This window comes from Acartia tonsa, chromosome 5, assembly GCF_053477335.1.
Source record: "Acartia tonsa isolate MP-2025a chromosome 5, ASM5347733v1, whole genome shotgun sequence".
NCBI classification, from domain to species: domain Eukaryota; kingdom Metazoa; phylum Arthropoda; class Copepoda; order Calanoida; family Acartiidae; genus Acartia; species Acartia tonsa.
In genome coordinates, this window is record NC_137264.1 from 10497063 (window position 1) to 10524841 (window position 27779).

Below are 27779 nucleotides of genomic sequence, written 5' to 3' on the forward strand. Positions count from 1 at the left end.
AAAATAATTCATCATGTACAAAATTATTGGTGGAAAAGTTAGGTTATTGCTAGTTTGTCCTTTAGCTTTCCAAAGTGTCTGAAAAGATCAGCCGTGTTACGTCATAAAAATTATAGATGATAGGAGAGAGGGGGGAAAGGGGACAATTACGTTTCTTATTCGTTGACTCAAAAACTTAGGTATTTTTATCAATTTATCTTATCCCTTAAAATCCCTTGACACGTATGGTATGGTGCTTGCATGTTTAGTTCTCTTGCCAGAAGGAATCATTAATTATCTTTAAAATGTTCATGTTAATGAGTAAGAATAATGTGTGTACATGCATGTATGTGTATGTGTGTGTGCCTCTGTGGGTGTGTGTGTGTGTGCCTCTGTGGGTGTGTGTCTGCTTGTGTCTATGTATGTGTGTGTGTGTGTATGTGCATAACATGTACTTTAATGGGGTGCATAAAATCACCCTGTATTCAAATTAGTATCCTTTATATTTAAAAAGAAATTAATAAAGTAACACTTTTCCTTATAGATTTTAAGTCACTCAGTACATAACTCAACTTTTACTAAAAGACCCTGTATAAATATTTGAAAATTAGAAGATAAAAAAATAAAAAAAACTTTTTAAATATACACTACGTAAAATATTTTCTATAAAATCTTAGGGACCCTGTATATTAATGTCAATTTAGCTTTAAAGAGACAACCTGTATAAATGTTTGTGTATACCAAGATCAACATCATTTTGTTAAAATAATAAATGACATAACCTGCAGTGCCTTACTCCTATGGGGCTACCTAGTACCCTATACAAAGATAAACAAATGAAAAAATATCCGCCACTTCTTTTTTAAAAAAAAAGGGGGGAAGATCAACAGACACTTTAGGGGAAACCACGAAATGTTTGTATGTGCTGAAGATGAACAACTCCCCTGACATGCAGGGAGAAAGGGGACAATGGGCTGTTTAATACACTAGTCCCCAAAGTTTATAATAACATATTCATATTCGTTGGCTTAACAACTTTGGGGACTTTTATTGGTTAGTTAATTAAGTTGCGTGTCCACAAGTTTCAACCACTAATTGTAATCTACAGAAGAGGTAATTTTGTGTATCATCATTGTTACATACATTAGTTTTTTTGGCCATTGTCTTATCCCTTTAGATCCCTGCCTGACATGAGTATCGTGACACTTGCTCACAATTTAAAATCTTGAGTTCATGAACTTATTTTTAAAACTTTTAATGGGTAAAGTATAAATATGTCATTTCTGGGGATCTTGTCGGGTATATGACGAAAGAACGTTTTCTAGCTTTTTCTAATTCTATCAGGTAGACTTACAAATCAATTGATTACAACATAAGAACCACTAAAACGTTGACTAAAAATAATCTTCATATTGAAGTAACAGGATGTTTATCTGTGTGTTTGTATCCAAAGATTTCACAAACCGAAATGGTTCTCCATTATAATAATGCTTCTTATAGGTCATGGGAAGGTTTTTTGACTGTTTGTGCAGATGTAAGGTTAGCAACACCCTCCCAAGCGATATTCTTTTTAATACTTAAATTTAAAATGGGGATGGGGGCCTAGAGTGTAGGGCCTCCAGAGGCATATCCGATAGAGAACTATTAAAGTAGAAATGGCGGTCATTTAAGGTTGGAAAAACTACGTTTCTCCGTATGTCTGATATGATCCCATTTCTCCAGCCCTAAATGTCATTTTTATTTTTCCTTCCTATCTTTCTATCCATCTAAATAATTTCCCCCATCCTTCCTGGTTGCCAAAAATAAAATTATGTTTCAGGTAGCACAGTGATTCACCAGGGGATGGGGTGAAAACATTAGCCTCCTCCTTCCCCCCAGGAAAGGAAAAACATTAATGATATGCATTACACATTTCAATTTTAATGGGGGGTGATAACACCCCTCCCCAGCATGTATATCTGATTCTTCGTTGATCAACTATGTCCATAAGAAGTTTCGCACATGAAGATTTAATATTTTAAATGTATGTATCCTTATACTAAAGTAACAGGATGTCTGTGTGTCTGTCTGTGTGTCTGTACCGAAGGATCTCGCTAACCGCTGAACCGATCGGGTTCTCCTTAACAGGGTAGATTCTCATGGGTCCCGGGAAGATTTATAACTAATTTTTTTTTTTTTTTGGGGGGGGGGGTAACACCACCCTCCCAAGAGAAATGACAAGAAATTAAATTTTTTTTTAATGTCTGGGAGACTTTAACATAACATAAAGAGGTATCGTAATATAAAGAATTATCCAAGATACTTAAACAAACAAAAACATTTAAAGTGCCACTAGAGGCCTCTAGGGGCGTAGCCGCTAGTAGTAGATAGTACAGTAAAAATCTAAAATTGATATGTATTAAGCTCTGTTAATGTTAAACTTTTTAAAAAATAGTTGAATATAAAAATATGCTTAAGGAAATCCTCTTGTACCAAAAATGATTTTAATTTTATGAATGTATTTTAAGAATAGATTTAGAATTTTCAAAATCATGCTGATGTATATTTAAGACAAAAATATTTTACATTTTCTAGAAATGAATGTAGTAAAAATGAGTCCAAAACAATAAAAGAAAAGAAAAAAAATAATATTAGATAGTAGAAAAATAAAACGTTTTCATCAATAATGAAACCATAAAATAAAATTTAAGAAAAAATATTATTTGATTTAATGTTTTTACACTTTAATGTATGAAATGCTTTTTTTATTTGCTCTGTTTTTAGTAAAATACATTAAAATTAATACATCAAAATTAAACGTTATGTACAGTTCGTTCCATTGTCTTCAGAATATATAAGAAATGTACATAAAATTAAGTTAATTGATAGAATTCCATGTAAATAAAAATTCTGATGGAAATACCCAATAACAATAAAAGAATTTAATTTTTCAAATGTAAAAGTTGTTTTAGAGGTTATATTTTTTCTCTGTGAGCAGTATTCTAAGAAGAGTTCATCTTTACTCCAGAAAAAACAGCCTGAAACCTACCATGGACCATTACCAAGCTTCTAAAATAATTATGTATCGTTTCTGCAATTTACAGAATCTCAATGAACAGGTTACATATAACAAGTCCTTAGGAAATTAGGTCTCTTAGGAAAAATAATAAATACATGAAACACCCTGTACAAACTTGAAAGAAAATAATTTAAAATATGTAGGTTAAATGTGATGCAGCATGTAAAAATTATTTTAAATCATGCCAACATAATAAAAGCAAGGATAAATGTTGTCTTTGCTCAGAAGTTTTTACAAAACTGCGATTTTTTTGCCAGTATGGCTTAGAAACCGATTAATATCCGGAGGATTAGAACCGGTTCTCAGATATACTGAAAATTTTTGTATAACATCGTATTATATCCAGTTTTATAAGAATATGAAAATGTACAATCATGATATTAAAACCAGTTTTGTCAGTCTGGGCCTTTGGTATCTTGGGGCTAACGAAACTGGTTTTAATCTTATAATTGTAAATTTTTATATCCGCTGAAAGCTGTTTTTAATTCAATAAATAACTATTCTCGTATTCATTCGAATCCGGTGGATAGGAACCGGTTCTGATCCATACGAAAAAACTATGTCTAGCATCGTATTATATCCAGTTTTCTACGAATATAGAAATGTACAATCATAAGATTAAAACCAGTTTTTTTAGCCGGTGCCTCCGGCACCTCGGGGTTAAAAAAAATAGTTTTAATAATCTTATAATTGTACATTCTATATCCGCGGAAAGCCGTTTATAATACGATACGAGAAATAACTATTACAAAACCTGTTTTTTTTATCAATCCTATTTACTTTATCAGCTGTGTTTGGCATTATTGTATTGGTCCAAAGCAGGTTTTAGTCTATTTGCTGTCGTAAGGGTGAGGGGGAGATGTCCTACCAGCCTTAAAGATCATTTTTTAAAAAGTTTTTCAGCATGGTTGTCACATATTTAGTTATGGATATAGAATATACGTGGATATTAGGACAGGGGACAAATTGTCATCAATTTAGGTTGCTAACATGGAACTTATTTATTGGTCAGTTCGTTCATCTAGTAGGTGTGTATGGGGTAGGGGCAAAGGAGGTGGATTGGGGTATCGTTATTTTAGCCCGCTGTCAGCTTTACTTTATTAGGGAACATGGAAATAAATTGTAACATCCACATAATAATATATCCATTTCTTTGGTTGACACTGACATTGTAAAATATATTATAGTCACAACCAAAGCTATAATAAAGGGACAATCTATATACAACTTTTTTTTGAAGCAGTTAATGGTGCCTTATAATAAATGACGTCATACAATACAAATGACCAATTATAGGCCAGTATACATTTACAATTTATCAATTAAATGTATACTGGCCTATCATTGATCATTAGTATTGTATGACCTTATTTTTATAAGGCTCTATAACCTGATTCAACTTTTTTTGTTTCGATTTTAGAGAAAAAAGTACAATTTTTTTTACATGTTAGTAAAAAAATCCTATCTACTTATCCCTTCTTACCTATAAAAAGCCTTTATTTGTTGCTTAAAAAGTTTTTTTTATGTTAGCATATCATTTACATCTTTTTGTTTATTGTTTGTTTTAAATATATGAAGTATATTTTTATTCTCAAAATTGTGTGGTTTAAAATTCCTTAATGGCATATTTATTTATTCAAAAAAACAAGAACTATACTATCCATAGCCTACTAAGTTTGGATGTTTCAGTAACAATATGTCTATCTGTATGTATGTCTGTCTGCTCCAGAGGATCTCGCTAACGGCGGAATGGTTCTTCTCTGCAATGTAGCTTATCATGGTTCCAAGGAAGGTTTATAACTATTTTGGGTGGTACCGACACCCCCCAAAATAAATCACCCAAAGAAACCTATTAAAACTAAATAATAATAGGCAGGTGTCGACTTTCCTACACCCTCCACCTCAGTTGTCCCTAGAGGCCTTAAAAGGGGCGTATCCAGAAGTAAGTTATAGAGTAGCAGCGCTGATAAAAAACGAAGTACCTCTAAATATGGCATAATAATGATATTTACGTTAGCATAACATTATGGAATATTAAGTGGCGTTCTAGCATAGCTGTCAGATGGACATCCATATACTTAATGAAAGATGAAACCCAGTGATCTAAAGTAATAAGACAATGGCAGATAAATTGATCTGTAGATTAAAATTAGTGGTTGAAACTTTTAACACTCAACTTAATTAAACAACCAATCAAAATCTTATAAGAGTCCAAAAGGGTTGTTAAGCCAACGAATAGGAAAACGTTATTATGAAACTTTTGGGACTATCTTTCTCTCTCTGTGAATGAAACCTCTTTTGAAGACACTTTTTTTAGAAGCCGGTACAGCACATATCAAAAATCATTTAAGATTATTTTAATAGCTTTGCTGATTTCTTTATTAAAATATATTTTTAAAATATTCTAAAAATGCCAATTATAAAAAAAATGTTGATATTTTAGCGTTAACCTTCAGTATAAGATGTTATAACTTTTTTTCTAGGGGATGTGCTATCATTATCGCCAAATTTATACTTTATCAAAATCGAAATATCAAACTCAAATGTTTTTCTTTAAAATTACTTATTCTACTTTACTTCATTCCAATCATTAAACAACCCCTTCTATTTAATTTTTTTGGGATCGGGCATCTTTTATGCGATTTTCCAATTATCCAATTAGCGGATGTAATTGCACATCCCTCTAGTGTTGGCTAAAATGTTGTTTATTTTTAGATTGGGGAAAAAATTTGCATAATTTACTTCCTATATGTTCATATTACAAGAATAATTATGTCCATATGTGGCGAAACATTTTTAATAAATAAGAATTGTCTATCCTTATATAAAAGTAACAGGATATCTTTTTACTTTTTATTATACAAATCTAAAAGTTGCCTTAGATGCCTCTAGGAGCGTAGCCTCAATTGTGTATCATCTATCTGTCTAATAAAGAATAATGGAATTTGCACACAAAAAATAACTTACCTAAAAAAATAAAAAAAGTTAATCAAAGTTTTTTTAGAATACTCTAAAACTTGGTTATAATTAAATTCACGTGTCCTTCCTACGGTCCTAATATACATAAACTGCGTAACATTTCAAGATTTTTGTATTTATCTAGCGAATTAGTCGCAAAACTTACTTGTTGCGCACTCTCATGAGCATAATTGTCCTTGCCACCCTTGTGAAATTAATTAAATTATAATCAACATTTACATCAAAACGTATGCTGCGTTCCCGGTGTTTGTAGCCAATGAATATCCCTTGAAAGAACGAGTTAACCGCAGATACCCCCCTTTTTATTTTTAATAATGTGTTTCTAGTCCCTGTATTGGTCTTACCCAGAAAGAGAGAGAGAGAGAGAGAGAGAGAGAGGAGGAAATGCACTTTTTATTACACTAGTCCCCAAAGTTTTATGATAACGTTTTCTTATTCGTTGGATTAACAACCTTGGGGAGTTCCATTATTCATTAAGTTGAGTGTTCAAACGTTTCAACCACTATGCTTGATCTACAGAAGGGACAATTTTTTATTTCATTATTGGGGAATTACATAAATTCATCGGCCATTATCCTATCCCTTTAGATCCTTAGAACTTATCCCGAAATGTACCTTCTCACCCACCATACTTAACCTAACATATATAATTGAAAAACGGATTTTCAAAGGGGTTATTTATGGTCCAATATATCTGAGTGAAATTGCCAAAAATTCAAATTAGAGCAAATCGAATTGTATTTTTTATGCCCCAATTAAAATTACAATCGAAGGCCGTGATTTTGTATTTTTTCTCTTCGGCTATTAAAGCTAAGATGCAAAACGCCGGGAAACAAGGACAATTGTGTTCATTAAGAGCGCAGCAATCACAATTTAAACATTTTCTATAAAACTGTTACTCCTCTATAGGCCTCTATGGTCTTTTAATGGAAAAGACGAAGGTAAGTCGACCTCACTTGTAGAATCAATCAAAGAACATTTTTAGTGGTTGACTTTTTTCAATCGGGATTTCTCTTGGGAGTGTGTAGGTAACCCACCCTAAATTAGTCATGATATTTCACTTGACCGATTAGAAGATCTGTAAAAGAAAGACAGGTATCCTGTTACTTTATTGTTATTAGAGGTTATTTGGGTATCAATTTCGAGGTCATCCATGACATTATAAAATTTCGCTCTGATCATTCTTAATTCAATTACTTTAATTGATGTTTTAGGAATAACAAAAATACACTTTTCCCTCATCTTGAGAGAGCAGAAAATCCCCCTCCCATCGAATAGAGTTAATAAAAGCAAAGAAAGTATCTCTTATGTTGTCTAACTAGATATATTATATATGAACACAGGTTATTTTTATAAACATTTTATTGATGGAAGACAATACAATTGTTTTACTATTAAATAGATCATCAGTTCCAGTTAAGATGTATAAAATAAGAGTTAAAAAAATATATGTCCTTGCATTTTGAATCATTTTAATAACTAGATATATTGGGGGACTTTAGTTTGGGGAGGGACCTATGAGAGGCTTCACTGTAAAGAAGAACCATATAGGTTCAGTGGTTAGATCCTTTTGTAAAGAGAGATATACAAACATCATGTTACTTTTATTATTGTAATACAAAGCAGTACTGTATTCAAAAGTAGCTGGATGTTTGTCTGTGTGTATTTTTAGGTTTATTTTGAGAGTATTTCTACATGTTTTAATTTTCAAAAAGTTTTTTATTTTTAGTATCGAGGCTACTCTTTAATTTGAAATGTCCGTCTGTCTGTATGTATGTTTGAAAGGTTTTTGGGGAATCGTAATTTCTTGGCATCTATTAAAGATAAAAGGCTGAAACTTCTTGTCAACATTCCCATCAATATGAAGCACAATTGGGTATAAAACATCCATAGTGGCCTGACTGCTTTTAAGTTGCTTTTTTTGCGCTTTTACTTTTTACAATTGATTTCATCCTTGTAAAGATTTCATTCCAATTGCTCAAAATTTGAGATGATGTATGTTATTGTATTGCATATGTTTGTTTCTAATTTGCATTCACAAAGAAAAGTTGTAAGCAATGAATGGTATGCATAATTTTATAGGGAAGAGCATGCTTGTTTTTCACTCTAAAAATAATTGCTAGACAGCCACGGATACTTTCAGGCAGGTTTTTAACTATCTGCAGCTAAGCTATTATACTGTTAGACAATCTGCAACTCTATCCTAAGATATTAGCGAAGCAGCTTGCAGTTGCTACTTAATATTGACGTCATACAATATAATTACTAATGATAGGCCAATATACAATGTAATTGACCAATAGTAAAATGTATACTGGCCTATCATTGGTCATTTGTAATGTATGAGGTCATTTTTTATTAGGCACTGTAAGCTGCTTCGATATTAGCGACTAATTTTTTGCTAAAAGAAACTATTATTGTATAACATTTTTTTAATATTTCAGCTTATTAAGAAATAAAATTTAACTTTTTACAACAAGATGTGTTTTATTCTTTCGGCTTTTTTTCAAGAGGTAAAACTTAAATAGCATCTCCTTTGTCTGTGGCTATGCATGAAAGATTTAAATTGTCATGTTTTCTCTGTCTTAATGACCCTTCACAATGGAATAGGCCTACATATGCCCAGCTATAGGGTCAGATATTCTTCACAGTGGAATAGGCCTACATATGCCCAGCTATAGGGTCAGATATCCTTCACAATGGAATAGGCCTACATATGCCAAGCTATAGGGTCAGATATCCTTCACAATGGAATGGGCCTACATATGCCCAGCTATAGGGTCAGATATTCTTCACAGTGGAATAGGCCTACATATGCCCAGCTATAGGGTCAGATATTCTTCACAGTGGAATAGGCCTACATATGCCCAGCTATAGAGTCAGATATCCTTCACAATGGAATAGGCCTACATATGCCAAGCTATAGGGTCAGATATCCTTCACAATGGAATGGGCCTACATATGCCCAGCTATAGGGTCAGATATTCTTCACAGTGGAATAGGCCTACATATGCCCAGCTATAGGGTCAGATATCCTTCACAATGGAATAGGCCTACATATGCTCAGCTATAGGGTCAGATATCCTTCACAATGGAATAGGCCTACATATGCCCAGCTATAGGGTAAAATATCCTTCACAGTGGAATAGGCCTACATATGCCCAGCTACAGGGTCAGATATCCTTCACAATGGAATAGGCCTACGTATGCCCAGCTATAGGGTCAGCTATTCTTCACAATTGAATAGGCCTACATATGCCCAGCTATAGGGTCAGATATTCTTCACAATGGAATAGGCCTCCAATAGGGTCAGATATCCTTCACAATGGAATAGGCCTACATATGCCCAGCTATAGGGTCAGATAACCTTCACAATGGAATATGCCTACATATGCCCAGCTATAGGGTCAGATATTCTTCACAGTGGAATAGGCCTACATATGCCCAGCTATAGGGTCAGATATCCTTCACAATGGAATAGGCCTACATATGCTCAGCTATAGGGTCAGATATCCTTCACAATGGAATAGGCCTACATATGCCCAGCTATAGGGTAAAATATCCTTCACAGTGGAATAGGCCTACATATGCCCAGCTACAGGGTCAGATATCCTTCACAATGGAATAGGCCTACGTATGCCCAGCTATAGGGTCAGCTATTCTTCACAATTGAATAGGCCTACATATGCCCAGCTATAGGGTCAGATATTCTTCACAATGGAATAGGCCTCCAATAGGGTCAGATATCCTTCACAATGGAATAGGCCTACATATGCCCAGCTATAGTCAGATATCCTTCACAATGGAATAGGCCTACATATGCCAAGCTATAGTCAGATATCCTTCACAATGGAATAGGCCTACATATGCCCAGCTATAGGGTCAGATATCCTTCACAATGGAATAGGCCTATATATGTACAGCTATAGGGTCAGATATCCTTCACAATGGAATTGGCTTACATATGCCCAGCTATAGGGTCAGATATCCTTCACAATGGAATAGGCCTACATATGTACAGCTATAGGGTCAGATATCCTTCACAATGGAATGGGCCTACATATGCCCAGCTATAGGGTCAGATATCCTTCACAATGGAATAGGCCTACATATGTACAGCTATAGGGTCAGATATCCTTCACAATGGAATAGGCCTACATATGTACAGCTATAGGGTCAGATATCCTTCAGTATTGAATGGGCCTACATGAATAAGAGAGAGAAAGAGAGAGAGAGAGAGATTGAAATAAAGTAAGAGACAATAACTATAACAGATAAACTTAAATATTGATTTTAATATAAAAAGGTTTCAGTGATTAAAAAAGTTTTAATTTTAATTATAACTTATATTTTAAATTTTCTGCTTATGATTATTAGAGGATAAAACATCATTTTTCGTTCAATAAAAAAAATTAATTAAAATATTACACACCCTGATACATAAACCTTGAAGATAGGCCTTTAAAAAGGCCTTCAATGATGCATTTAACTGCATTTGATATGACTTAGTTTTGGGCATTCTTAATATCAAGCTTTATCAGCACAAAATTTGTATCAAGTCTAATATACGAAGAAAAATATGAAGTTGTCGAATGATATTTATTTATTGGATTAAAAATTGAAATAACTTGATTAATTCCAGTTTTGTTGCCCAAAGTGCCCAAGGCCCGAATAAACAAAATAAGGATTATTTCTACAATGTTATTTCATTTTAGTGGAAAATTGTCCATAAAACGATACGATACATGCTTTTTTAGTATGGACATTAATCAGGTTTTGAGCCATAATGGAATTTTTTTTTGACTTGATCCAATATTTTACAATTTAATATTTCAATGGCAACGTTTTAAGTGCATAGAACAGCAAAAAAAATTGAATTTCATGTTGTTTGATAAAAAAGGATTAAAACCAGGGATCTAAAGGATAAGACAATGGGAGATAAATTTATGTACAAATACATCCCTAGTGATAACCCTTCTGTAGATTAAAATTAGTGGTTAAAACGTTTGGATACTTAACTTAATGAACAATCCAATAAAAAAACCATGAGGTCCATAAAATTGTTAAGACAACGTTTAAGAAAATGTTATTATAAAACTTTGGGGACTGGAGTAATAAAACGCCCATTGTTCCCTCTCTCTCTCTCTCTCTGATTAAAAATTTGAAATCTCATGTATAGCACAGATAATCCATCATTGTTGGTTGTTCGTCATTAAGAGATCCCTAAGAAAAAGTTGTAATAAAATAGTTTATTATTAATTTTTGAAAAAAAAATGCTAATTGCTTATGAAACGATATGCTAAACTGATTATTTACAAACTAAAAAAAAACTTTTCACCCCTCGAGTAACTTTACAAAATGTCTAAAAAATGTGACGTTATAAAAATGAGGGATTATCCATCTCTTTTTTAGGGTTTTTCTTTCCCACTTCTCCTCTAATCTCCTTCATTTTTATGACGTCACATGGCTGGTTTTTTAAACACTTTGTAAAGTTACCCCTTCGATTTGAACTAATTATTCAGTCCAAACCATTCACATTTTTATATATGGGGGGATAATTCCAGTAATCTGTAACACACCTTCCCCCCCCCCTCCAAATAAAAAAAAATAACAGAAAAAAAACGTTTTTGTGCCCTTATGATTAAACTTCAAATGACTATATATAACACTATTCTAATAATTATCAATAAATCCTGCTAGGTTAAGCAGAGTGTAGAAAAAGACAAATCGATTTTGTCCGTCCGTAACTAAAATAACTAATGAATAACAATATATATTTCCAGTCAACTAGGTATTCATACGATACAGATAATATTCTACATCGAAAAAGTAGCAGGATCTGTGTCTGTCTGTGTTTGGAGTCTCTAGAAGCGTAACTGCAAGTACCTATCTAGTTTATTTGAAGCCTGGCATTGATTTCATAACTAATTTAAGCAATTCAAATTTTTAATTTTAAAAATCAGCCAATAATCAAGAAAGATTTAGCCATTATGCTTATGCGTACTGTGGTTAATGAATAGCTCTTTTAAGAATTGTTAACAGTGAATCTTGAAATTAATTTTGATATCTACTTTTGACTGTAAAGTAAAAACTCTATAGTCATATAACCATGATGAATTTGCTATAGCATGTAAAGATTGCATACAGGGAGGGAAGGGGCATTGGACTGTACGTCATACTGGTTCCCAAAGTTTTATTAACAAGCTTCAAAACTTTATGGACTAGGTTGGGTTGTATAAAGTTTACAACCAATCATTCAATTGAAGTGTGTGTATTTGTAAATCAATTTATCGACAATCGTCCTATCCCTGAAAATCCAAGATTATTTGCGTGGATAGAAATAAGATATCTGATAATTTTTCCTCGGAATTTTTATGCTATTGTTAAGATCTCGGTAACCATTTCAGTTCTCCATTCTAATAAATATTTATATACGCCCTGGCATGGATTTAGTACATTAAATTTTTAAATTTTAACCTTGTGATGGTTTTAGGCTTTTAACTACCATTTTCTAGATAATAATGGGGCAGGGGGTATTTAAAAATGAAAAAAAAAACAGAACAGTATTAGAATGAAAAGAATATCATTGATTTAGTTTTTAAGAAAATATTTCTGTGTGGTGAGTTAATTTATTCATGTTCTCTGTACTTGACTTAAATGATGTTAAATAGATAACTTTAGAAGTGTGGCTTATAAGAAGCAGCAAACATAAAATAGTATATAACCATATGAAATACTATATGAAGCATTTGAAAGGACAATTCGTATTTCTTAATTCTAAAATCAATTCTTGTGTCATCTATAAGCTTGTCTCTTAAATTAATACAATAAAAAATGAAAAATGGCTTTAAGTTTAATTTAAACACTAGAAAATAAGCATCAAATGTCTACTAAGTTGTAAAGGTCAGATTGGGGTATTTTGACTTTAAGCAGGCGACTTTATAAGTGTTTTGAAGACGATAAATTGATATACATACCAAATGATGATAAATAAAATAACTCCTACAGCAGATTCAAACTAATTATTGAAAAGTTACACTACTAGTATGGAATCAACCAATTAAAATTAAATTAAGTCTTTATCCAACGAATAGGAAAACCTGGTCATAAAACTTTGGGTACCAGTTTAATTTTCAGTCCAATGTCCCCTGCCTCTAAATTTATGTACTCGCAATTATTATCTTGCAAATTTAAAGCCACACCCCACCCCTATGCGTTTCCCGCTGGTTTTGGCAACAAGGGTAAAATCCTTGACTACACAACCAGTAAATTTGTAGCAAAACAACTCCTCAATGCCAATGCTAGATTATTCGTAAGTATGTTAATATAAAAGAGATTCTTTGCCTTTATCCAATGTGTCTTGATAAGTTGATAAGGTGCCTTTAAAACAAAGGGGTAGTTTCAAGAAATGCATTTGAACTTAATTTAGTGAACCGCAAGACGATTTTCAAGTCTTGATATTTTCAAGACTACGTGGCAGAAAATTGAAATTCTTTCAAATATATGCCATATAAATATAGTTTAACCCATTAACTAGCAAAAAGTATGCGGTTCACTAAATTAAGTTCAAATGCATTTCGTGAAACTACCCCTTTAATAAAAGAGGGGGTAGTTTTTTCTTATTTATAATCTATGAAAATGAGCGCTATACCTGTGTTATCAACCCTGCGGGGCTTTCCTGTACCCATTATAGCCTAACCTAACATGACCTAAAGTCATAAACAAACAAACGAAAAACTGCCGCTCTATTTTTTAACTTATTTCAAAATATTAGAGGTTATGGAGTTTTTGTGCTCGCCTATGTACTTTGAGGAAAACAACCTGAAAAATATGCGATTTTTATAGTTGTTTAGGTGATGAATAGAGGTTTTGCAAATCCCCTCCTCCTCCACCAAGACAAATTCTAGTATGCGCCCCAAAACAATATATTGTGTTACCTATTTGTGCCAAATAGCAATCATGAATTATAATATCTACTAAACTAGAATAGCAATATCACGAATAAAAGGAATACAATTTTCTAGAATAAAAGTTAGTGACCTAATTATGCTTATTTTAATAAATGACATAAAAAAGAACAACAAATAATTTGTAATAGCTTAGTATCCACAGCGAGAGCGCGGCTAAGGAATATTAGCGCAAAAAGCATAATAATTTATTCTAAAATTGCATAATAACAGGTTGCTTAATATAGGTATATTTTTAAGAATTGATTACCGAGATTTTTCGCCTAATATAACATTGTTAAAAATTTAAAAACGATTAAGCGACTCTAACATGCTTCATACGAAAGTCTTTAATTTTCTTAATTATTTTTATAGAATTAATTTTATAATGCAGATATTAATGGATTTAAAGCAATATTTAAACACTTGCAGGTTTTCTAAACTTTTAGATATTTAATATGCTTAAGTATGGCATTCCTATAGTATTGTTTAAAAAATGGTGTCATTTTTTCAAGGAAAAATTTTCGCAGTTTTTATTCTATTTTATGGATATGAAAGTTCATAGTAAATTAATAAAAGGACTTTAATATTTCTTTTGTTTAAGGGTTATTTTGAAGAAAAATGAACGAATTTTCCATTTAAAAGGATGTCTGTCAGTTTGTGTGTTTGTCTAACCAGCAGTGCTTCAGATCTCGTTGTAGATTTTCATTTTGAGAGAAGTCTTATATTAGCACTAAGGAAGTATTAATATTTTATTGGGAATGCAAATATACCTTGATAAGGTTGCTATTTTGAAATTTAGTTCGTTTCGTTTAAATACTTTAAGTAGATTTAATACTTTAACAGACTTTATATGAAGTATATAGATTACTATTCAAGGAGGGAAGGGACAATGGCTCTTAAATTCACTTGAAGATGTGATAATATGGTGAAATAATACAATCGAGGAAATTTTCGATGATTTATTTTCCGAAAGCTAGATTTATCCTAAGAAATCTAACTCTTTATAGCTGACTCATTTTGCGAATGAAATGGAAAAAAACTGCCTTTGTTGACCAAAAGTGTACAATTTTCTAACCAATAATATGGCCAAAACTGTCTAATTGTCTATTTAGATCTTCTATATTAATTCCACTAACATAACAACGTTGCTCTTAATCTAAGGACATATAAAACAATTAGCGCCTTGACCATTTTACAATTAGTGTCAAAAATATACAGGGAAAGGAATGATCCATACGAAATATTTAGGGAAGAATGAATGTAAAAAGGAAGGTTTTAGGCTATTGCGACCTCTACCCTAATAAAAATACACCCAAAAAGAATTATCTGAAAGACTCAATTAAACTAAGTTGCAGAGAAAGTAAATTTTGTACTTACTGATGCTATGTCAGATACGTGATTACCCAAATATTTCCATGTTTCAATAGGAAGATACATTTATCTGCTATTAAAAAAATATACCCAACAGTATCCACAATAATTCAACTTACCTAAAGAAAATAAAGAAAACATTACTGAAATATGTATTTCTAATTTAGTACTTTAAAAATCAAGTATTGGTAAAGAGCTAGACTGCACAGTAAAATCAAGATTCTCTAATAAATATACATATATATTTTGCCTTTTTGAGGCATATTATTATTTCTATAAAATTATTGACTATAATTCTACAACAAAATAAACAAAATGTAAGTAATTCATTATTTTGAATACTTATCTCTCGCCGTGTTAGAAATTATATAGTGTTGACTATTTAGATTGATAAGAATTTAAGATAACAGTCATTCCAAATAATTAACAGACATATGTAATTGTGAATCAATATAGTATTACTTGGATGTTGCACCAGATTTTCATGTACTCTGATAGTGATAGTTGGAGCTGGCTAAAATAACAATACCTCCTTCGCCCCTTTACCCTATCCATTTACCTCCTACTGGAGGAATGAACTGACCAATGAATGAGGACCATGTAAGTAACATAAATTGACGGCAAATTTTCCCCTGTGAATATATCCACGTATACCATATTTCCCTTGTATTGTGTAAGACATGTCAATTTGGGACACACAGGTCAATTTAAGGGATAAGACAATGGACGGTAAATTGATGTACATCCTCAGTGATGATAAACAAAATAATCTCCTCTGTAAATTCAATTATCGGTTGAAATGTTTTGACATACTAGTTTTGAATAAACCAATTAAATCAAGAAATCACCAGTGTAATTTAAAGTTTTGTCCCCTCATTTCCTAAGTCAACTTGGACATCTACACCTCCCTTAGCTGAGCTTACGAAGGTGTAAATGTTCGTTTGTCCTACCGTTTCAGAGCCTCACTTTTAGGAATATAGTTGTCCTTTTTTTAGATTATAAAAATGTAATTGTTTAAAACTAGGCTAATCTCCATGGATTAGTTGAATAAAAAGGTTCTCAATATATTTATTGGATTAAAGTCTGAATGCTCAAATTAATATACAATTACTATTCAGTAGACATCTTAAGAGATTATACAATGGACGATAAATTAATGTAAATCTCCACAGATTATTATCAAAAGTACCTCTTCTAGTTTGAACCAACCAAGATTTACTAAAAGTACCTAACTTTTTAAGCCAACTAATGAGAGAACATATTTATAAAACTTTGGGTACCATTATAATTCAAAGTCCAATGTCCAATGCTAAATACTCTAATTAATACAAAATTAGATGCATTGCCTATCAAACAGAATGAACATTAACAATAACAATTAAAATCCACAAGTAGCGCAGCAATAACAAAAAAAACTTTATTGTATCTCTATTATTGGTAGCGTATACACTCTATACATACATACATACATTCTTTGCGGCTCTGACCGCAGTTCCAAATATAATTTTCTTATTTATTGACGGATTTAAAAAAAACTTTAAACAGTAAATAAAACCAGAGAGAACGAGGACAAACGGCTATTTATAACACTAGTCCCCAAAACTTTATAATATAATTTTCTTATTTGTTGGCTTAACAACCTTGGGGACTTTAGTGAATTTGGTAGGTTGTTTAATTAAGTTGAGTGTTCAAACGTTTCAACCACTATTATTAATCTATAGCAGGGGTAATTTTGTTTATCATCATTGGGGATGTACATAAAATTATAGGCTATTGTCTTACTCCTTTAGATCACGGAAATCAAACTTCATTTAATGTTATATGTTCTTTCCATATAAAAAATGAATATAGTTGTCCTTGCTCCATAAGGATAAGGAAAAAGGACAAAACAAATAAGTAGGAAAAGAATTAAGCTAAAAATCTTTTAATAAGCACAGCAATGACATGAAATTTAGTGGATAATTTTGGGTTAGACTGAAAATTACACTGGTACCCAAGTGTATATCAATTTACCGCCATTATCATAAACAAAATTACAAATTTGTAGATTAAAATTATTGGTTGTAAAGTTTGAACACTGCTAGTTTTAACCAACCAATCAAGACATAATAAAAGTGCCCAAAGTTTTTGAGATAGTATGTTTATAAAACTTTGAGAACCGAACCAATATCAAAGATCATGAATTGATTTCTATTTTGGATATTAAACTAAAATTATTTATTTTTAACACCATTTTAATTAGTTGACATTTAGGTGTCTTTAGTTATATATCTGCCACACCCTAGCTATCTCTGTCTGGCATCTGTCTATCTATCTGTGTCTGTCTATCTGTACGGCAGAAATGGTATAATTATATTAGATGATTAACAAGAAATTAAAATGTTAAAAGACTCCACGCCCATACGAGTGCTCCTTTAAAACTACTACACTTTCAAAACTCTTTTAGCTTTACTGATTAACATTTTCAAACTGTCTAACTTGTTCGGGACGACCTATATAATGCTTCTCTGAAATGGAGAACTTAGTCAGATCAAGGGTTGACAAGAAATTAATGGACAAATAAAAAATCTTACAAAATTATATTATTGATCTGGAAAAGGTTCTGTTTTTATATTGTATATTATAAAGTATACCATGAGAAAATAGCATTAAAAGCGAAGCTAATCTATCTAGGCATAATATTCTCACATGCTAAAATATTTTTCAGTATTGCAAAAACTTCAGACATCTTATCTTTGGCGATATGCAATAACTTCTGCAAATTACCATAAGTACAATTTTGCATAAAACAAAATAACAAGGAAAATTATGCAACGTTTAATAAAGCAATTTGCGCTGTTGTAAAAATTTGTGGTTTTGATGATTTGAAGTTATATTTTCGGAAATGAAGGAACGTCATATTCGCAGGAAGGAAAGGAACATTGGGCTGTTTATCATACTAGTCCCGAAAGCTTTTCAATAACATTGTTTAATCGTTGGCGTAACAACTTTGGGGACCCTTTTGATTGGTTTGGTGTCCAAATGTTTCAACCACCAATTTTAATCTGCAGAAGGAGTAATTTTGTGTATCATCAATTCGCCCATTGTCTTATCCCTTTATATCCGTGTCATCTTTGGCACACTAATTCATTTAATTAAAATGATTTGTACTATTTCAGTTTTTCCTCCTCCTTCTTTTTAATATCTAACTTCCTCTTGGTACATTTTGTACTTATTAGCAGCTGCGCATCTAGCTTCACTTAAATGGGTTGGAAACGGGCAGAAATAGTCTAAAACCACTCCAAGCCAAAAAATGATAATCTATTGTATCGCCGCAAGAAAGCGTCCTTTGAGTCTCTGTGTCGTGTACTAAATGAAAATTCCCAAGCCTCTTAATCCTTACTCTGGAAAATCAGAAACGACGACATTTACCCCAGAGGTAGCTCCCAGAGCGGGCGCGGCATCCGTTAGTGAGATGCGTGTCTTCATGTGTGTGTAATTCCTTTGTTTTTGGAGAATGCATGAAGCAAATGTCGTATGTCGTGAAAAATGTGTTTGAATGCTAGAACCCATCTATAAGTCTGTCCTGCTTCCACGAGACGTAACCAGGTAACGATTTATTTTATTACATGCATGTTGAATATAAGGCCAAAATCTAAAAGTAATCACTTTTGGTAAATGAAGAGCAAATTATTTTCTTTGTTTTTTTTAATAAAAAGACCAATCGTTCCTATGTAACATGTTAATTATAATGTATTATGCTTAAATTAATATCTTGTATTCGTTTAAAACAATCTACGACTCTATTATGCTTATCGATCTAACTATCGCATTTATATGTGTTATGTTCTAATGTATTTTATATATATTTTTTAGATGTTCTGTTTTCATCTCATAATAAAAATCTGTAACCAATCTGCCTTTACATCCCCGTCAGGCAGCAAGTACTGGGTATTTGTCTACGCAATTGTATAAAAGATCTCAAAACTCAATTGCGGCGAAACATCTATGTTAGTTTAGCCGGTAGGAACTAAATTTCTTTTGTTAAAAATAAGCAATAATTAGCCTAAAACCGTATTAAGACCAATATCAAGTTGCTAACGTCTATATTAATTTTTGGTTCTTTCCAAAAACAAGGACAATTACTTATATAATGTATATAATTAGCGAAGCAATACAAAAGTAACATTAAATATGAAGACATATAAGTCTTTTTGGTGAATAGCTCATTTAGAATATTTTTTTCATCCAAAAATGTTTTAACTATTTGCATAATAACAGACTATATATCCTTTTTATAGAGAAGCTGGACTGAAAAAAAGTCTATGAAATGAAAAGTCTATGTATGCCCATGAGCGTTGGTTTTTTTTGCCTATGTTTCATAACTTTTTAGAAGGTTATTACTTTTTTAAAACAATATTTGGATCAAGTCGCAAAAATGATAGAAGGAATTTAAACAACAATAAAAAGCTTGCCGCTGTTACCAGCAAAACGGCTGGATTCTCAGCCAGCGATCATAGTTTTAAAAATTAACATTAAAAGGGCTACAAATATTGCAATAATAATGAACCCACAAAATGCGAAAAATTTATTATGGTATAGCGATTATAATTATATGCAAAACTTAGGTTTTACGTTCAGCTAGCTAGAAGCCTCTGAAAATGTTTTAAAAAATACGTTTCTTCGTATTACATACATGATTCAAAAATTCATAATTACATATGGATTTTTAGTAATTATCTACTATTAAATGTCAATGCCTTAGCTCTGAGCATTTTCAATAATGATGGAATATTATTTGAATTTTTCCGCAGGGATCTCAAGGGATAAGACAATGGCCGATAAATTGATGTACGTCCTCAAATGATTATACACAAAATTATCCTTGTTGTAGATTACTATTGGTGGTTGAAACCATTTGACACTCATCTTAATGAACCAACCAATCAAAATTAAATAAAAGACCTCAAAATTGTTGAATAAGAAAACGTTATTATAAAACTTTGGGTACTAGTGTAATACACTTCCCCTTTTTACCCCTTAGCAAGAATAATCAAAGCCATAAGAAACAAAATTGTCAAAAGCAAATATTATTCAATGTGACTTGGTTGTTTTCAACTTTCAGTTAATTTAATAAATAAAGTCTAAATATATCAACAAAGACAAATTAATATAATTCTAACTAAAAAGAACTTCTCCCTAAAGCCAAGAAATTTTAATAACAAACACAACATGATATTTTCATTTTTTCTTATATAAAGTATTTTTAAAAGCATTCTCGTCGTTAAAAGCAAATCTTTTAGGCAAATTTTTGTGACGGTTGCTGTTTTAATAAACATGTAAATCAGTAAAAAAAAAAGGTTGTTTGTCATAACTATTGCAGCAAAGCTACTCTATGAATCTTAATAGAAAGGTGTGTTTTTTTAGAATTGTCATTTTTTGTTCATTGTATCTTGAGCGAAGCTTCCTTATTTATTCAAAATGATTGGCAGCATATTAGTTTCTTGTTTTTAAATGTTGTCATCCTTGTTCACTTTAAATAAATGATTACACTTTTACAAGAAAAATTTAGCTTTGTTTGTAATTAAAGCTTCCAACTGTTAAAACTAATTATATTCCTATCATATAAAAATTTTCTTTGTTTCAAGAAGAAAAATAGACAAATAAACGATGTTTATTTTAAGTAAAAAGTGATAAAAATAAACAAAATTAGTTTTATTTCAAACTCTATTCAATTTAGAACGATTAAAATAGTTATTTATCACATCGTATTATAGACAGCTTTCCTCGAATTTTAACATGGAAAGTTTTAAGATTCCAAACAAAGCTGATATTAATTTATGATTTTTATTTTATTATTCCTGAAAAATTGTCTATGAAATGAAATGATACATATTTTTCAGTATAGTGGATATTAATCGGTTTGAAGCCATACGGAAACTTAAACTCTAATCCTCAATATTCTTTGTGAAAAACAGCTTTAAGTTAGACAAACTAAATTGTAACCGCGCCGTTTCAGAGATTTTTACTATCAAACAATAAAAATACCCCTTACAAAGTAAACTTCTAGAAATATGTAATAATAATTTTAAACTTAATAATCCAAAATTGCTTTTAAAAGAACAATTTATCATATTATTTAAGTTTAACAAAAATATTAAAACAGTTAAATTTTCCCATATTTAGCTTATTATTTATATTTATATGGAAATAAATCATAATAGCGGAATTTTCAACTTAAAAAAAAACAAATAAAAAGCTTTTATGCCTAGTTATTGCTTTAGAAGAACTAGGGAGGGAGGGGACATTAGACTATATTGCGAGGGTACCCAAAGTGGTTAATTAAAAAACTTTGGTTACTTTTATAGAATTTTGATAAGTTATTTCTTATATTGTCTCAACTTTTCAACAAAAAATTTTAATCAACAGATTGAGTAATTAGAATAATCATCATTTAGAATGTACATCAATATATAGACCATTGTCCAATCCTTTAATATCCCTAGATAAACTCTATGATTTGGTTGAAATAGGTTTCTAGCATTAACTTCAAAAGTTCATCTTGTTGTGAAATAAACATTTCAAAGAATAAATCGTTGATATGTCAATTAAAAACCAGGGATCAAACGGGATAAGACAATGGCCGATAAATTGACACAAAATTACAACTTCTTTGGATTTCAATAAGTGGTATACAATGTTGGACACTCGACCTAATAAACCAACCAATTAAAATTCTATAAAAGTCCCCAAAGTTATCAAGCCAATAAATAATAAAACTTTGGGGACAAGTGTAACAAACAGCCCAGTGTCCCCTCCCTTCCTGATTAAAAACAAGTTTTTGGTAACTAGAACAAATCCTTTGTAAAAAGAAATGAAAGCCATTATCATTATGAAAACCATATTTTCAAATTTTGTAGGTTAAGAAATTCACAAATTAAGTCTGAACAAAACACAAACTCTATTAAATAATTTAGGAGCGAAGCTTCTCAATAACTAGAGTATTCCAGACCTCAGTGCATAAGTCACAAATCATCGTGGTATGTTGATTAAAAAACAATTTAACTTCTTTTAGGCAAAAAAAACATCTAAAAATTGGCTTATTAATATTTGTTGGACCTTTTCCCCAAAGTGCCATTCGAGCACTTACCCTCACCCTCCCTCTTTTTTTCTATAAATTCTAGTGGTGGTAATATTTTCCCCAATGCTTCACCCCTGAAGGTGCCCCTAACCTTGCGGGAATTATAGTACCCAATATAACCTAACCTAACCTGCCCCAAAGGAATAAACAAACAATCAACCCCCAACCCCCAACCAATTATAATTTTCAATTCATGTACAATTTTACAATGCACTCCGATGAAATGAGCAATATAATTTTTCTGTACTGGCTGCGCTACTTATAAGCATAATGTTCTTGTTTATTATCCAAGAATAAATTAAACAATTTTCTTCACCATAAATCATGGAAAAGTAATAATTTCTGCGGAGTCTCAAATTTGAAAATAAATTGATTTTAAATTGGTATAGTTTTTTTTGTATTATGCTTAAAATTTGCAAACTTTATTACTGGGAAAATTAGCTTTTGTTTGACTTATAATTTTTATGTATTAGAAACTAGGATGACAACATCCATAAGTACTAAGTAGCGAACCACAATAAAAAATATTGATATAAAGAGCAGAAGTAATAAATTTATTGGGAAAAAACTACAAACCTTATAGGTGTATTTTATATTTAGTAGCCTGACTGACAGACCGACTGACAAAGTCATGCTCATTTTTACAGGAAATCTTCACAAAGATAATTTAGTCATCATACTTGAACATCAACTAAGAAAATCATTCCCCATCACACCCCCATATTGTTTGAAATAACGAACGGACGGTCGGACACACGACATGAACGAAAGGAAAATAGTTGCAAAAAAGATATGGGATTCAATTTATAAGATTAAATTTTATGAAGGCTTTAGAATTTACAGCATTGGGTCATTAATGTATGAATTCAGGTTTTTAACAACTTTAATTATACTTCTTTTTATATAATAAATGAATGTATAAAAAGGTGTGCAATAGTTTCCTCTAAACTGTTTCATAATTGCAAAAAAAACATAATTCGTAAGTAAAAGTAACAGGTTTTCTGTCTGTGTGTTTGTAGTAATAATCTCGCTAAATGCTGAACCCAAATGGTTCTACTTTACAGTGCAGCTTCTTGTAGATCTATAAAAGGTTTATAACTATATTTGGTGCTGTGCTGTAGTAATAATTCGCGGTTTTGATGAATAAAAAATTGATACATCTAGCAGAAATGATGGGTATCCGTACTAATAATGTTTATTATCTCGTGGCCAAACTAGAATTAATACTCCAGCTTCCGACCCGCATTTTGCCCACTTTTGCAGGATTTTTTGCAATTTTGATTCCCGGATTTATTTTGCATGTAATAGATTTATTTCCCAATATAGTATATCAGCAATATAAAGTCAATATAAAGCAGGTAGTGTCATAAAATTGCTGCATTATAATTTTCGTAATTATCTTTCTGTAATTTTCTGGGATCTTAAGGGATGAGACATTGGAGATAAATTGATGTACAATCAATATGAGATTAAAAATATTGGTAAAAAAGATTGAACACTACAAGTCTAACACCAACAATTACAATTTAATAAAAAAACATAATGTTTTTTGGCTAACCAATAAATTAAACTTATTATCCCCACGACAGAACTAAGAACTCTGGCCGAGGCACTCGGCACCCTTGCCTACCTAGCCGCAGTGCTCGGCCCCCTAGCCTGCCTAGCCGCGGGCGCTCGGTACCCTAACCTAACCTAAAATAGTTGTTCTCTGCCAGAGTCATAAAAGTATAAAAGTTTTCAAAATTGAGGATAACGCCTAAAACAGACAGTCATTTAGCTACAAAAAATATATACATATAAAAAAACTTCTATACTGATAAAAATCTGATAAAATGTATTTTTTCTTCTCAAAAATCCATGATTAAATTGCACCAAAAATTTTGTGTTAATATGTTTAAGTATCCCTTTTTAGGGCGAACACGGTTCAAAATTGAACATTATTTATTTTAAACTTTTTATGCTTTAAACTAACCAATCCAGGGAGGGAGGTGACAATGGCAGAAAAAATCATAAATTGCCCTCAATATTAACCACCTTTAAATTATATAACAAAATAATATATACTCTATTGGCCTATATATGAGTCCCTACCCTTCCCCCATTTATTTTTTAGCAACCCTTACGTGTTCGAACACTAACGAACTAGCTTTTTTGAAACTATAAACTGAACAAAGGGTATCTGGTTGATTTCTATATAAAATATGTAGGATGTCTCTTTGTATATCTGTTTGTACTCAAAGATTTTGCTAACTTCTGAACCGATTAGGTTCTTCATTTAGCTTTTAGTTCCCGGGAAGAGTTTTATTAGGTAAGAATTAACCCTTCCAAAACACGTAAAACAACGATATGGTTCTCCTTTCAGCTTTTAGCTACCGAGAAGATTTTATCAGGAAAAAATATACCCTTTCATCCAAAATCTCGAAAAGCCTCTTGAATCTTAATATTTTTTTTCATCAATAGTCAATTTAAAATATAGCGTGCTTGCGAGAACACTTTATACTTGACCTTGTAAGTAGGCACTTGTATGTACAGATAAACGGGCATCTCATTTAATAATGTACGTATATATTAGTATTACATACAGCCCTTAGTATTTAAATTAACAAGGGCAATATGTCTAAAGATAGAGTAATAAGTAAAATTATTACAAAAAAATAAATTAAATATGTGGTATATAGTTTACGAAATTGTCTTTAGGAATGTTTAGAAAATGTAAATTCTCACCTCAGGGGTTCCCCTTGAGCCTCTTCTTCCCTTCCCCCTGCGCAAGGACTGCAACTCCGACAGAAAATCCCCCAAAACGACGTGAGTCTCCTCCCCTGACTTGCTGCCCCCTTCCTCCTCCCCCTCTCCCTCCTCCTGGGAGGTAGGGAGGACTGTTTGGCGGAGGGTGGACCAATCGCTGGCGGTCAAACCGACATCCAGGTCAGAACACACCTAAAATTTAATAAAAATATGAAAATAAGAAGAGCTAGACTAACAAGCAGAATAATTTTTAAATTGCCAACTAATCCCTTAATACGATAATTATTTCTTTTTAAACTTTATAAGCCGCCAATGCACAATTTAAATTACCATCTCACAGATGGGAAAACGACAAACTAAAAATTGTCTATAATTATTTGTATCAAGAACTTTTACGACATTTGTCTATACTATCGTTGAAATCACAAAAATAGCATTTTAAATGCCCAAAAATGTAAAATATATTTTACACATTTTTAACACGTTGAAGTTTATTTGATGTTAATTTTAACGACTTCCTTATTTGAATTTTGTAAATATAATGGAAAAGATAATTTCTTTGATTTTTATCATTTTTATAGCAAGGTGTTGCAAATCTCAGGGGCCGACAGCCGCCTATTTGAAAGGTGGCTGACTGTGGCTGCAGATTGCAGCTGCTGCAAATTGTTGAGATTGCAGCTTGGCAGCTGCTAATTATCTTTTTCACAAATACTGTGGCTTGCAGCTGAAGTAATTTTAAGTAGCTGTGGGTACTACTTTTGTTTGCGGCTACATACTTATCTGTGGCTGCAGAGCCCTTGCAAATATAATCAAAGTATGAGGGTATGTTAAGTGTTGGATGTGCAAAAACATTTAATTCAACAAGATAAGATATGACAAGAGACTGGGATAATATTCTTAAAATACATTTACCCTCAACCCCAAGTAAAAAGGTTTTGACTTTGGGTACTTTTATTGAATTGTGATTGGAAGGTTTAGAACTAGTAGAATCCAAAGTTTTTAACCAATAATTTAAATCTATAAAAGGGTTAATTTGTTAATCATCATTTATATATCGCCCTATGTCTTATCCCTTAAGATCTCTGCCAAATTTATAATTGCTTTCAGCTAAAAGGAATCTTTGTGTTTGTCCTAGGCAGGTTTTGAGCTATTTATTTATACCTTTGTCCATGATAAAGAAAGTATACATTGTACAAATACATCCATTAAGCAAATAGTTGTAATTTTATTTCCCACTTTGGTGTGCAAAAGTTATAGCCATTCTGCAAACTTTTACATCTGTGCAAAAGGATATAAAATACGTGGATTTCGGGTCATTGGAATTTTGTTGTCAATACATGTTGCTAATATAGTCCTTAGATATTGTTCAATATGTTACTCCATAGTCAGTGGAGGGGATAGGGTAAGGTCATTAATGGAGGGGGAATAGGTATATCGTTATATTAGCCAGCTGGGAGAAACAAATTATCAGGGTATGCGAGAATGTCTCACAATATCCATGTATTCTATATCCATTACTATGCATTTATCTATTAATATATTCATCTTCTAATCTAACTCTCTTCTAAAAAGCTCTAAAAAGCAAAGCTTTTATACATTGCGAATGTGTCTGTTTTTTCGTAACGGATAACCCACTTATTGCATATTTTTTATTGATAAAGTTCAAGGTTAAGCTTCCCTTTTATGGATGTTGTCATCCTTGTTTACTCTATAGTTTATTATAAACTAGCGGCTACGCCCCTAGAGGCCTCTAGTGGCACTTAGATGTTTTTGTTTGTTAAAGTCTCTACGTTACTTCTCTCTCTTTATGTTACGTTGAAGTCTCCCATGTATTTTAAAAAATTTCGATTTTTTTGTCGTTTCTCTTGGGAGGGTGGTTGTACCCTCCAACAAAATAGTTATAAACCTTCCCAGAACCCATGAGAATCTACCCTGTTAATGAGAACCCGATAGGTTCAGCGGTTAGCGAGATCCTTCGGCACAGACACACAGACAAACAAACATCCTGTTACTTTAGTATAAGGATTTGTTGTATCTTTAAATTAATAAATTAATGTATCTATTCATCTATAATCAATGCATATTGTTAATTAAAAAGCCAAATTTATGTCAATTGAATAGTAGCCTTACTCCTTAGACAATAAGGACATCCATGTCAAAATAAAATTCATTACCTAATAAAGAACAAAAAGATTTAGAACAAAAAAATCTTCCAAAACATTAAACCAGTTTATTATATGCATAATTATTATTTTTTCTATAAAGAAAAAAAATTTTTTTTTGGAGTAATAAATCTCGAAAATGTGTGATTTACTTTTTTTGTTTCTACATATTTTGGTTAAAAGACAAACAGTCATAAAAATATTAATTGCATTTTTAACATAACTAACACATGAGAAAAAATTAGTTGATTTTTTTTGTAAATATGCATGATTCATTACACACTAATTTCTTTGTTTTTTTAATGAAGCAATACTAAATTTCAAAAGAATATCAATTATACGAATACATGAATTCTAAACTATTGAAGCTCAATTGCCTCTTAAAAGGGGATAACTCATTTATAATACTACGCTAA

General features: G+C 31.7%; 2 protein-coding genes across 2 annotated transcripts in view; one reads left to right on the forward strand and one right to left on the reverse strand.

Annotated features, from left to right (window-relative positions):
* LOC145318734 (protein rolling stone-like) overlaps positions 1–27779 on the forward strand; it is a 316823-nt gene that overhangs the window by 33084 nt on the left and 255960 nt on the right. The window lies entirely within an intron of this gene.
* The window catches only part of LOC145319926 (uncharacterized), a 137934-nt gene that overhangs the window by 7859 nt on the left and 102296 nt on the right, over positions 1–27779 (reverse strand). Inside the window, exon 2 of the mRNA XM_080162328.1 lies at positions 25181–25393. Within this exon, the coding sequence (XP_080018454.1) occupies positions 25181–25393 (213 nt within the window). The remainder of the gene's footprint in view (positions 1–25180; positions 25394–27779) is intronic.